The sequence below is a fragment of the Castor canadensis genome, chromosome 19 (assembly GCF_047511655.1).
Source record: "Castor canadensis chromosome 19, mCasCan1.hap1v2, whole genome shotgun sequence".
Taxonomy (NCBI): Eukaryota; Metazoa; Chordata; class Mammalia; order Rodentia; family Castoridae; genus Castor; species Castor canadensis.
Window position 1 is genome coordinate 697,776 of NC_133404.1, and position 12,556 is coordinate 710,331.

General features: G+C 51.7%; 1 protein-coding gene and 1 non-coding gene across 3 annotated transcripts in view; one reads left to right on the plus strand and one right to left on the minus strand.

Annotated features, from left to right (window-relative positions):
• The first annotated feature begins 3,099 nt into the window (after positions 1 to 3,099).
• LOC141419357 (U1 spliceosomal RNA) lies at positions 3,100 to 3,263 on the plus strand. The gene has a single exon (XR_012444135.1). It is a non-coding gene; the product is annotated as a U1 spliceosomal RNA (small nuclear RNA).
• Positions 3,264 to 8,992: 5,729 nt separating this feature from the next.
• The window catches only part of Anp32a (acidic nuclear phosphoprotein 32 family member A), a 33,647-nt gene continuing 30,083 nt past the window's right edge, over positions 8,993 to 12,556 (minus strand). For both annotated transcript variants that reach the window (XM_074061870.1, XM_074061871.1), the window contains exons 5-7: positions 11,599 to 11,696; positions 10,304 to 10,367; positions 8,993 to 10,191 (exon numbers count right to left, since the gene is read on the minus strand). In XM_074061870.1, coding sequence (XP_073917971.1) covers positions 10,130 to 10,191; positions 10,304 to 10,367; positions 11,599 to 11,696 — 224 coding nt within the window. In that variant the 3' untranslated portion in view covers positions 8,993 to 10,129. The remainder of the gene's footprint in view (positions 10,192 to 10,303; positions 10,368 to 11,598; positions 11,697 to 12,556) is intronic.

Consider the following 12,556-nt stretch of genomic DNA (forward strand, 5'->3'; position numbering starts at 1 on the left):
TGCAGCTCATCATGTCAACAGAATGGTAGATGGAACCTCTCAGTCAAGACCTCTCATCCTTTGCCTTCTAGGGACCCAGATGGCAGCAGTCTGGAGCAGTAAAGACCATGTCAGGAGCCGTTATCTTGGAGTCAGAGAGACTTATGGACACCAGTGGAGGCAGACAAGATCTGCAGAATCTGAATAGGGCTTGAGACAGTCAGCAAAGTCAAGGTCTGTGATGGAGGCCCAGGGGAGACCGGTGTGGGCAACCTGAGACCGCAGAGTGGAGCTCCGTTCTCTGGAGTGGGGCCCGAGCCATTCTTTCTGCACAGTTGAGAGGCCCTGTCAGTTAAGGTTTACGGCCCCTGTCCCCAAGGCTGAAGCAGGGGGTGGTGTCCAAGCCAGAACCTGCCGGATAGGAGGCCCTCTATTGTGGGTGACTAACCAACTCAGGCACTTGTTTTTGGCCTGAGATACAGAGAGCGTCAGTCAGCCAGTGCCAGAGGCCCTGGGGCTGCTGTTGGATTTGAACAACAGAGGAGCCAGTGCGATGGTTCTACCCAAGCACTGTGGTACAATGTGTGCACAGCTGTACAAGGCTCCTGTGGGGTGCTTCCCAATATCCCCCCTCCGTCTGAATCCTAACCATGAGGTGTGGAACACTGGCCAAAGGTATGCCAGCACAGGGGACACCTGCCATATCTGTTTGGTGAGTCGGCTCCAGTGTGGATGCTCAGTCCCTGATTTGAGGTGACAGATAGGGATGATGGCTGCCCTGTACCTGGCTGGAGCAGAGAATTAAGAGGTGTTGGTTCACTGGGAATTGGGCTGCCCTGAAAGAGAGGGCAGCAAGGACCAAAGCCTCAGAGAAAACAAGCAGAATGCAAGACAACCAGCTCTCTGCGGACACACAGAGACCCTGGGATGGGACAGGCATGGCCCTCTCCTGCCCCGCCACCAGCTTGCAAATCCATGGAAGTTGCCATTGGAGGAACAAGGGCTGTTCTCCACCCTTTTAGCTTTGTGGCCTCCGGAAACCAGGTGTAGCTCACGGATGTGCAAGTGATGGGCTCCCTCTCTTCCTCCTACCTGAGGGTCCCACCAAGCCCTTGGTGATGGCCCTGATCTTGCTCCATGGCCCCATTCCCTCTGCAGTCTTGTGAGGAGGCCAGGAGGGAGGCTGTCGTTCGCCTTTGTGTGCCCTAGAGCCTCGAACTGGAGACCTCTCTGGGGCAGGTCAGCAGGCAGGAAAAATCACTTACCAGGGACTTCTCTTAGGCAAACAAAGCTAACCCTGAACCATCCCTAGAGCATAATCCCCTCTAAAATGCAAATATCCTGGTGGTCATGAATAACATTGCAGGTTAGTGTCCAGAAGGGTCTGTCCCGCTTGTTGAAAAAGTGGCCTGTCCCAGTGTGACCTCCCAGGCCAAGTCCTCTTACCTAGGACCTCATGAATGCTGGTCACAGCTCATGCATATAATTAAAGGCCAAAAATTAGCATTAGCACCTGTACAGGACACCCCACATTACATGATAAGGCTGTGGTCATTAAAACTATCAGCCACCCTTGACCCTCCCTAAGGACTACCCTGATTTTTCCCACCTCACAACTTATAAATTGGTCTTTATTTTATTTATTTATTTTTTGTAATACCAGGGTTTGAACTCAAGGCCTTCACCTTCACTCCAGCAGTTCTGTTTTGTGATGGATTTTTTCGAGATAGGGTCTCACAAATTATTTCCCCAGGCTGGCTTTGAACTGCAATCATCCTGATCTTTGCCTCCTGAGTAGCTGGATTATACACGTGAGCCACCAGCACTCATAAATTGGTCTTTAATCAAAGAAATCAGTGTTTCTGTGTCACCTGGCAGGAGCCCACCGCTTCGCTCATGGTGCTTCCTCATACTTTTTTCTTTCAATAAAGTTTTGCGGTTTGTGTCTCTGTCCAGTTTTCTGTCCAGGTGACACAAGAACTTCGGATCTTCCAGACTAGTGTCTCCTTGGACCACTCAGCCCGGTAACAGCTCCATCCTCCCCCGCCACCCTCTTCAGGAGTGGTTCCTTATCTTTGTCCTGTTCAAGGATGACCATCCAATTTTTTGGCCTCTCGGGTCTGGGACCTCCTTGTCTGCAATCGAGATCTGTTGCTCTTCCCCTGTGACACTCACTTTCATGGTCACATCCTTGGACTGCTCACTACTGCTGCTGCATCTTGACACCTCCACCTCTGAGCCCTGCCTCCTCCCTTTCAGCTCCCACCCAGCAAGCCCAGTGGCTCTCCAACGTCCCCACCGGCTCACTCTATCCTGATGACCCTCCTTAGTCGCTCAGAATTAATTCATGGTCCATCCACACAGCCTTCTAAACACCCCCTAGCCCCCAGGGGTTATTTGTACCATCTCCTGGCAAGGAGAATCTCGCTGTCACCAACTCACCACCTGCCCTGCTGGCCGGCTCCCTTCAAAACTAGATTCACTGGCCAACCACGGGCAGCCAGCCTCCCAGTGATTGCCCACCCCAGAATGTCTTCTCAAGCCTGCTGTCCCTTTGCAAATCTCTGCTCCCATACTGCCGTCTCTGTCCCCCACTCCCACTGATGACCCGCCAGCCATTTCCTTCAAAGGCCACCAGGAAATGTCCATCTTCCTCCATCAAGTCTGCCACCTCTGTACACAGCCTTGCTCTTCTGTCTCCTGCTGTAAAGCAGAAAAGTGTGCTGTCTCTAGACCACAGTAACCCTGCCTTATCTACGGATTTATTACATGTGGTTTTGACCAAGCACAGTCAAAAAATACTAATTGATTTTTTTTTTTAATCAAAAGAAGTTTTGAAAACAAAACCTTTAAATTCCACAGTTCAGTGGATATGACACTCTCGGTCAGTCTGGCATTGTTGTCAGCTGGGTTTAAATCTTTGTGCGATCTGCTGAGTGTTTCCCTGCCCTTAATTCTGTGAAACTCTGCCTCCCAAAAGCAACTGGTGCCCAAGAAGCAAGGTCAAGATGCTTAACTGGAGATCTGTCGAAAGGCAGCATGGCTTTTCAGAAGTTGGGAGGCCCTATGGTAAAATAAATCCAGCGTCTGTAGAATTTGAGATAAAGAGCATGAATTATTATACTTACCTGGCAGGGGAGATACCATGACCACGAAGGTGGTTTTCCCAGGGCGAGGCTTATCCATTGCGCTCTGGATGTGCTGAGCCCTGCGATTTCCCCAAATGTGGGAAGCTCGACTGCATAATTTGTGGTAGTGGGGGACTGTGTTTGCGCTCTCCCCTAAAAATGAAGAAAATTTTAAAAGAGCATGAATTAAGACCTAGTTTTTGCTGAGCTGTGTCAATGTGTACCTCACTTTTTTTTTTTTGTGGTGCTGTGGCTTGAACTCAGGGCCTACACCTTGAGCCACTCCACCAGCCCTTTTTGTGCTGGGTATTTTTGAGATAGGGTTTTTCGAACTATTGGCCAGGGCTGGCTTTGAACTGCGATCCTCCTGATCTCTGCCTCCCGGGTTTCAGGCGTGAGCCATGGGCACCTGGCATGTCAGTCACTCTTGTGACAGCGATGTAGCTGACTCAAGTCACGAGTGTCAGACTCCTGTGCGTGTGGGATGCGCACCTTTGAGTGGTTTGGAGTACTGAGTTCTGAGCACCCTTAGCTGAGGTTTTTCCTCCGCCGTCGTCTCCTGGGGACCAGGTCCCTGTGGGCGCCCAGACCTTCTGTATGTAAGCGCTACAGCCCTGACACACTCCAATCCCTCCGTCCCTCCTGGTCCACTCCTCTCACACCTGCTCTAGATCTCCTGACACTTCTGGGAGGTGGACAAGGTCACTTGGGTCTCCGGTACCCAGCCCAGGATGGCACCACCAACCATGCTGTCTTCTCTGCATTTTCGAGCACTGAAGATGAGTGGTGTCCCCTCCCCAGAAGCAGGGACTCATTCTCCTTGTTCCTGAAGTTCAAAGCATTTTTGTCACACGACATCTGTTTCTAGGGACTGTGGAGATCTGGCTTTGTGACAGGCAGGGAAGACGGGATTGCTGCGGAGATGAGTGGGAGGAGTGTGCTGGGTCTGAGAACCAGTTCCAGGGAAAGGTGTGAAGTTAGCCCCACCACTTGGGCCACACGAACACTGCTGCTTTGGCTGTGGGTTGCACAGGCTGGGACATTGAGGAAACACCTCCAACCTTCAGGCCAGGAAGCTGCGGGTTCTAATACCAGCTCACGCCTGCCAGGCTGTATGAACTTGAGCAATGTACACAGTGTCTCTGAACCTCAGCTTCTTCATCTGGAAAGTGGGGGTGATGACGGCCTCAAGGAGAATCCATCCATGAAGATGAAGTCTCGATTTGTGCTTGGCCCAGCTGGAGCGTGTGTGAGTGCTCCAGCCGTAATGGTTCAGCCTCTGTCTTCTGCTTTGTACCTTGCACAACTTTGAGGCAAAATGCTAAACTCCTTGTGCAGAACAGATTGAAATAACACAAACCATCGGCCAAGACTGTTGCGAGTCACTCAGCACGCATGCCTTTCTATAGGACAGAGGGGGACTTGCCAGCAATTACTCTGAGTTCGATGAGAATCTGGGCCTCCTGACTGCTGAGCCCTGGCCCTGGGGTGGGCACCTTTCAGAAGGACATCAGAGCCGGGTGCTGGTGGCTCACTCCTGTAATCCTAGCTACTCGGGAGGGGAGGCAGAGATTAGCCTCGTGGTTTGAAGCCAGCCCAGGCAAATATTCAGGAGACCCTATTCCTTCATAAAAAAGGAACGTGGAGTGGCTCAAGTGGTAGAGTGCCTGCCTTGCAGGTGTGAGTGAGTTTGAGGCTCTGAGTTCAAAGTCCAGTGCTGCCAAAAAAAAAAAAAAAAAAAAAAAAAGGAGGCCATCAGACAGAATATCCCTTGAGGGCAAAACCCCTTCTTTTAATAACTAACAGTGGGTTTCACTGTATGTAAATTTTAAAGGAAAAAGGAAGCAATTCCTATGTCAATTCTTTTTTTCTTTTGCTTTTCTGTGCTGGCCCTTAAGCATGAACTCTACCACTGAGCTACACCTCCACCCCTTCATTGTCCTTATAAGAGATGGGGTCTCTCTGTATGGCCCAGGGTGGCCTTGAACTCACAATCCTCCTGCCTCAGCCTCCCTGGGATTAGAGGCATGCATTATCACGCACAGTTTAGGTTATTTTAATTACCAAGCAGTGTTTAGAACATATTGTTACCACTGAAAATATTTGGGTCGCTTGGGCTTCTGTATCATTTTGTGGGGGGGCGAGGGGTGGGGGCTCAGGGGGACTGGACACAGGACTTTGCACAAGCTCAGGAAGTGCTCTATCACTCAGATAGACTCCTCACCAGCCATTATTAAGTTATTAAATAATTATTAAATAATTTTTTGGTGGAACTAGGATTTGAATGCAGAGCGTCGCACTTGCAAAGCAGGCGCTCTACCACTTGAGCCACTCCTCCAGTCCATTTTGCTCTGGTTATTTTGGAGATGGGGGTCTCTTGAACTATCTGCCCCAAATGGCCTCGAACCTCGATCCTCCAAATCTCAGCCTCCTCTGTAACTAGGACTACAGAACGGAACCACCATGCCCAGCTGCCACTGTTTCTTTAAATAACAGGTTTTGCTCTCACCTCTCTTCCCATATATCCTCTCATCTCATAGTCCGTGAGACTCACAGACACTGTTATCGGCCCATTTCTACAGGAGGCGTGAAAGTCACCCACACCTGGATTGAATCTCAGCTCTGCCGCTTGCCAGCTGTGTGAGTTTTGGCAGGTCACTCAACTTCTCTGAGCCTCTCTTTCCTCGGCATTAAATGAACACGGCTGACATGGGTATTGAGTATTTTTGTTTGTTTGCTTTTTTGAGGTACTGGGGCTTAAACTCAGGGCCTACACCTTGAGCCACTCCACCAGCCCTTTTTTGTGAGATAAGGTTTTTTCCGAGGCAGGGTTTCAAGAACTATTTGCCTGGGCTGGCTTTGAACCGTGATCCTCCTGATCTCTGCCTTTTGCGTAGCTAGGGTTACAGGTGTGAGCCACTGGCACCCGGCGGGTATTGAGTTTAATGTAGCATTTTGTCATGACTTCATCATGGCGAGAACCTCCTGAGTAAGGTTGAAAACACAGAGCTCCAATCCACTCACTGAGCCAGCATTCCTAGGGAGACGAGGCCCAGAGATTCTTAGCAGGGAAATTTGGGAAACACTAGGTTGATTTTCTAAAGCTTCCATCGTCTCTGACACTAAGCAGCTCATACTTATTGGGCACTCACCTGTGTTCAGTCTTTGAAATCGGGGGGTCATAGTTGGTTTGAGTGTTTGCTGGAGTCTGCATTTCCTTGTGTGGGTCAGACTCTGGGGCCGGTGGAGTCATGGAGGCTGGCTGCCTCTGCGTTCCTGGCCCTGGGCTTGGGTCTATGCTCCCCAGGTGCCTCTACACCAGGCTCTGTTGGGAGCCCAGCATGGCACCTGGAGACTGGCATGTCCGCATCCCATGATCCAAACCTTGTGTGACCAGCATGGGTGCCAGACCCATCTCATCGGGGCGTGGATCACCCTGGACTCCAGCGGGGTGGGGCTCAGCCCATCTGAACTTCAGAGACGAACAGCCCATGTCCACGGAGTCCTTCTGGTGGTCTCACACCAAGAGAAGCTGCCACTTGGCAGGTGGCTCCTGGCTGTCCCTGGCATGGGCTCTGTAAGTTCCAGTTAGGAATGGATGGATGCCCTAGGGGTTTGACTTTTTCCATTCTGATCTCTGCTGACCCTCTTGTGGCAGGTCTCAGATTTGTCTCCATGGCCAGCCTCTCCTGGGGCTGCTGGGCCCTAGTCCCAGCCTGCCACAGGGCCCATCGAGGGCTGGTCCAGCTTCTGTGCCCAACAGCTGCTTGTTGGGATCTGCTGAGGAAATCCCTCCATACTGGAGCACTTCTGAACCAGGATAAAACCAGCCACGGCTGAGAGTCAGCAAACTAGAGCCCAACCCTCACCCCCACGTGCCGGGCACCTTTGACTTGGACAGAACAGCATGTAGCAGTGTTGAGGCCTGGCACTCACCTCCCAGAGCCTCAGTTTCTGCCTCTGCAGTCCAGGAGGCTCCGGGAAGCAACAGACCTGAAAGCTTGTTGCCCACAGGAGGTGCTCACACCCACCGAGACTCACCACCATCCTCTCCCGGCCCTGCACGCCACGAAGGTCAGTCCCTTCAGGGTGATCTGTGCTCGGCAGCACCCTGGAGCCGAACTATTCCGAACGTGAGAACGTCTGACACAGCCCCCATCACCTAAGTGTACATGGCTGTCCACTCCTTGCTTGGCTTCCCTCACTGAGGCATCGGCTGCTTGTCACCACGGCAACCAGTGTCACTCCCTAACTCCCTTGCAGTGATGATCTTTGTTGTCCTCCTTTGTCGGACTGTGTGACTTCCGATGGCTTTTTCCTGTTAGGGTTGTGTGGTAGTAGCTGTTATGATCAAGGGCATGGTATGACCCAGCTGCCTCTTGTAGGTGGCCGCCAGTTAGGGCAGCAGCAAGCAGGAAGCAAGGCCCTTCCCTCAAGGGCAAGGCAGCTGGCTCTGGGGTCAGACACACCTGGCGGGTCCTGAAGGCTCTTCTTCCTGGCTGTATGGCTTTGGGTGAGTCACTGGCCATCTGTGCAGTGGCACCTGCACAAGGCACCGTGCTTCAGTACCATCGATGAGACTGCATTGGAAGCATGGACCAGGACCCAGCAAGTGGTCACACAGGTCATAGAGGTCCGCTTCCCCCCAGCTTCCTCTTCTTCCTTGCTATTCATGATTAAGTCTGATGAAATGGAAGTGGGGTGCCAGATCTGAGCACCCCCTCTTAATTCCAAATAACTCAACCTGTCTTTGTCTGTGAAGGGGGTATAAAATGACCTTGCTCACAGCAGATGTGAGCAACACACAGGGGTGCTCCAAGGCCTATCAGCACCCCATTCTTCTTACCTTCACCTCCACCGAGGGACTCAGAGCCAGAAAACCTGAGGACAGACCATCGTGCCCCAATTTCACCCCACTCCTGGGTTCTTTCAGCAGCTGAGGCACAGATGTGCCAGCCTGGCTCCTCACCATTTGGGAAAACATAAAGGAGCCTCACACACAGCCTTGTGAAAAAGGTTAAGAGAACTTTGGCCCAATGACTCTGCTGCATTGGGAGTTGTAAGAACTTCACAAAAAAGTGTATCAGTGTCTGCCATGGTGGTAAATTGGAAATAACCCAAACATCTAACCACCTGGCTGTTAAGGAACCAAGTCAGAGGAGTTCCCAGTCTAGCATGTAGTCACGTCAGATGTTCGGAAACTATTCACATGCATGGAAGAAATGATAGAGTAAAAAATGAACAAAGTGCTTAAAGGTGTAGGTGGGACGGTGTTTTGGTGCTTTATTTTTACCTACATTGTCTACATACCTACTTATCTGGCAGGGAGCCTCGCCTGTTTTGTTTTGTTTTTTTTGGGGTAGGACTGGGGTTTGAACTCAGGGCTTCACATTTGCATAGCAGGTGCTCTACCACTTGAGCCATACCTCCAGTCCATTTTGCTCTGGTTATTTTGGAGATGGGGGTCTAGTGAACTATTTGTCCGGGCTGGCTTCGAACCTTGATCCTTCTGATCTCAGCCTCCCAAGTAGCTAGGATTATAGGCATGAGGCACTGGTGCCTGGCTTGTTTTGATATTTTTAAGGTAAATCTTTTTACATCTTTTTTTGGCTGTACTGGGGTTTGAACTCCAGGCCTCATGCTGGCTAGACAGGCACTCTACCATTTGAGCCATTCTGCCAGCCATCACTCTTTTTATAATACAGTTTTTAATGAAGACACATCCCACCAAGTCTTGTTCTGCAACCTCACCATCAGGTCGTGCCTGCTGTAAGAAGAGTCACCGGGAGACATATATGAAGCTCTGTCCTCAGCAAGAGTCCACCTGCAAGGTGCCCTACAGAGATCAATGATCCATGGGATTCAAAGAAGTCATCCCCCAAAAATTGTATAAAAAGATTTATTGAAATTTACCAATGACAAACAGACATAAAACTCAAAAGTTGGGCTCTTCTGAGGGGTAGGAGAAAAACCTGTGCAGATGCTCTTTACACAGACAAAACATGGCTAAGGAAGTAATGTGTGACGCCTCAAGTCATAGGTCAAAAGAGGGCCTGAGAGCCCCGCTCACTCAGCTGCCCAGTCCCCCCGACCCCACTAGGTAAGAAAATACAATTCTGCATTACCTTTTCCCTGCTCGGGCATATGGGAAAAACAACAACAACGAAAAACCCCAGAACCAACCCAGCTGACATGCAGCGACGTCTCCAGCAGCTAGGTTTGCAAAAATGCTCTAAGCACAGAAGCACACGTGGAAGAAGTCTCCTGTCATTTTCATAAAACAAAACCTTCTCGTGTTTTACAGAACAGAACGGGGCAGGTCTTTTTTTCCCCTTTTAGAGAGGTTGAGGTTTGAGGGTTTCTCTCTTCTCTTCTCATTGTAATTACCAAGCCCTTGTGACTTGTCACTCTGGCTCACAGGTCTCACGGGTGACACCACTGTCCTCTTTGCAGACGGAAGCCCACCCGTATCTGGGTGGGAAGGGATGAGCGATGGCAAGGTTCCCAAACAAGTGCCACGCTATGCCGTAGGGTGCTAAGTACAGACTGGGTGCGCGGCCAGAGAAACGTAGAGATTACGGGAACCAATTAAAGAGCTTAGGATCCAGCTGGTGCTCAGCCCCTGGGCTTTGAGTGACCAGTCTGAGGCCAGCCATGGCCTGTCACCTAACCCCAGGGCCTTGGGACACACTGGGAATCCTGAGTCCTCCACATCACCCTCTTGGCGAGCACGGCACAAATGCTCACATGGTGTGTGTCCTTGCATTCACAGGGACAAGATCAGACACAAAGAAAACGGAGGGGGGAAGAAAAATAAAGAGTGGCAGTAAAAATAGTCTTTTATTCCACCCCTCCCGCCCTCCCTCCCCCAGCGACCCCCAAGTACACTCTTCCCCTCTCGTTCCCACAGCAACGTTACAGTCAGAAAAAAATAAGTTTCGGGGGGCAGGATTTGGAGGGCAGGAGGGACGTGGGTAAAAACAGTCAAATCACGACAGGGATTTCTGAAAACAGTTAGTCACTCAGTCGTCGTCTTCTCCCTCATCTTCAGGCTCTCGTTTCCGCTTCTGGCCCTTTTCTTCTTCTGGAAGAAAGAGGAAAAGGCTCTCAGACGGACATCCACCCGCCTCTATGACTCACCCCGCCGCGCCCGCGGCCCCCCAGCCCAGGCTGCTAAGAGCAAAACAGCTGCGTACCACCAAGGTCTTCCTCGTCTTCCTCGTCGTCAACTTCGCCGTCATTGTAGCCTTCTTCGTCCTCCTAGAAGGCAATGTGGACAGACAGCAGGACATTAGGTTTGTCCCCTGTCGCCCCTCAGCCTCACACCAGCACTCACATTCGGGCTCAGGACGGGAAAGCAGAGGTTCTGAGTCGATTTTGGATCAAGGACCCATCTGAGAAGCCGCAGGAAGCATTTGATCTCCCCAGGAACGCCTCGTGTCACGCACAACACTGACAGACAGCTTCAGGGGGCTGTTGGCCCACCCCAAAGCCGGTCTGCATGCCCCTGGAGCAGGTTCGACAGGAAGCCCCTTGCCCCATGACAGTGGCCTCTCTGGGTGTCAGACTCTGTTCCCATGGCGTGAGCAACCCACTTTCAAATGACAGACTTCTTTCTGCCCAGGGTAAGATCCTTTTTTGTCACCCAAGCCCCCCCTCGGAGGGGGTCTGTGCTAAGGCTGCATGGGTGTGTAAGAGCTGGAGATGTGGGCAGTCAGTGAGATTCTGAAAATGAGAACGGAGGAGCCTGGCCCGTCTCACTGGTGTCTCCACTGCCCTTGACCTGTCTCCCAAGCCTGGGCCAGGCCGCCAGGAGACCCTTCCCGAGCGGGGTGTGTGGCAGTGGACACCTCCCTGGGCCTCCCTTCTGCAGGGCAGGAGTTGACTTAGAATTCTCAACCAGCCGTGGAAACCCAGCATGCAGCGCCAGGGACAGGGAGGACTGTGAGAAGCTATGGCCACTGGCCACATAGCAGCCATAAGCACTTGACTTGCACTTTATTTTGTCCTCTTAATAACCCAGTGAAAAACACGGTCCCCACCTCACACATGAAGAAACAAGCTCAGGAAGGGCAAGTGACTTGTCAGGGCTCACAGACTGCCTGTGGTAGGGGCCTCGTCACCTCTGCATGGGTCACTCGCGGACACTCAAAGACCTTGCTAAAAACCCGGGAACTAGCTGATCCGGTAGGAGACTGGCATCTCCCGTCACACTCCTTCCTCGGTGACCTGGCACTGGCTTTTCCTACTACTTATTGGTTCCAGGTAGTCTGATTTTTCCCTGCTACACTGTTCAAGTGTCTTAATTGACACTGGATGCAAAACAACAGAAAATGGACACAGAAAATTTTGAACTCCCGATAGAGCCATTTCCACATAGAAATGGGGCCAGACTAGTCCAGCAGGGGAGGCCTGCCCCCGGAATCCTCTTCCCCACCCCTAATCCAAGTTCCCCAGAACTTTCTGCAAGCCCTCCCCCCTACCTGCTTACCTCCTCTTCTCCGCTCACGTCCTCCTCTTCCCCTTCCTCCTCCTCCTCCTCATCCTCCTCGTCCTCCACTAACTGAGCGTCCTCGTCGTACTCCTCCTCTGTGTGGTGAGAAAGTGGAACAAGAACAGAATGGGCAATGAGCCAGTAAAGGGCCTGGAGGGGGCAACAGGTCTTCAGTGAGGGGTCCTTGACCCTCCCACACCCACCAAAAGCCTGGAGGCTTTAACTCACAAGAGCAGGCCTGTACAAACACCCCCTGAAGTGACCCATAGAGGGCCGTCCTCGTCTTGTGTGTGAAAGGTCCCCTCATGTAGGTCACAGAGAACGAGCTGAGTCTGAGTAACGAGCTGCAGGGCCTGGGAAAGCTGAGCCAACTCGTTTAGAAAGAGCATCTGAGCTGGGCACGGTGGCTCAACCCTGTAATTCCAGCTATTTGGAAGGCAGAGATCAGGAGGACTGTGGTTCAAGGCAGCGCGGGCAAAAACAGTTAGTGAGACTCCCATCTCAACTAATAAGCCAGACTTCGTTGTGTGTGCCTGCAGTCCCAGCTACTCAGGAGGTGGAGATCAGAAGGATCACATCTGAGGTCAGCCTAGGCAAAAAGTTAGTAAGATCCCGTCTCAGCCAATAGGGTGGGTATGGCGATGGATGGCTGTGATCTGAGGCCAGCCCCAGGCAAGGACACCAAGACCCTACCTGAGAAAATAACGAAAAGCAAAAATGCACTAGGGTGTGTGTGGCTAACGTGGTAAGGCACCTGCCATCAAGTGCGAGGCCCTGAGTTCAAACCCCAGTACCGCCAAGAAAGAGCATCTAGGCCAAACGCTTCACCCTGAAGGTCAGTGAGAGGCAGAGAGAAAGGACGTGTTCAAAGTAACACATATGGAAGACCTGGCCTCAGGACCTGAGTTGTGGCACCTGTGCCGGTACTGAAGCACCACACCGCAGCTGTGATCCG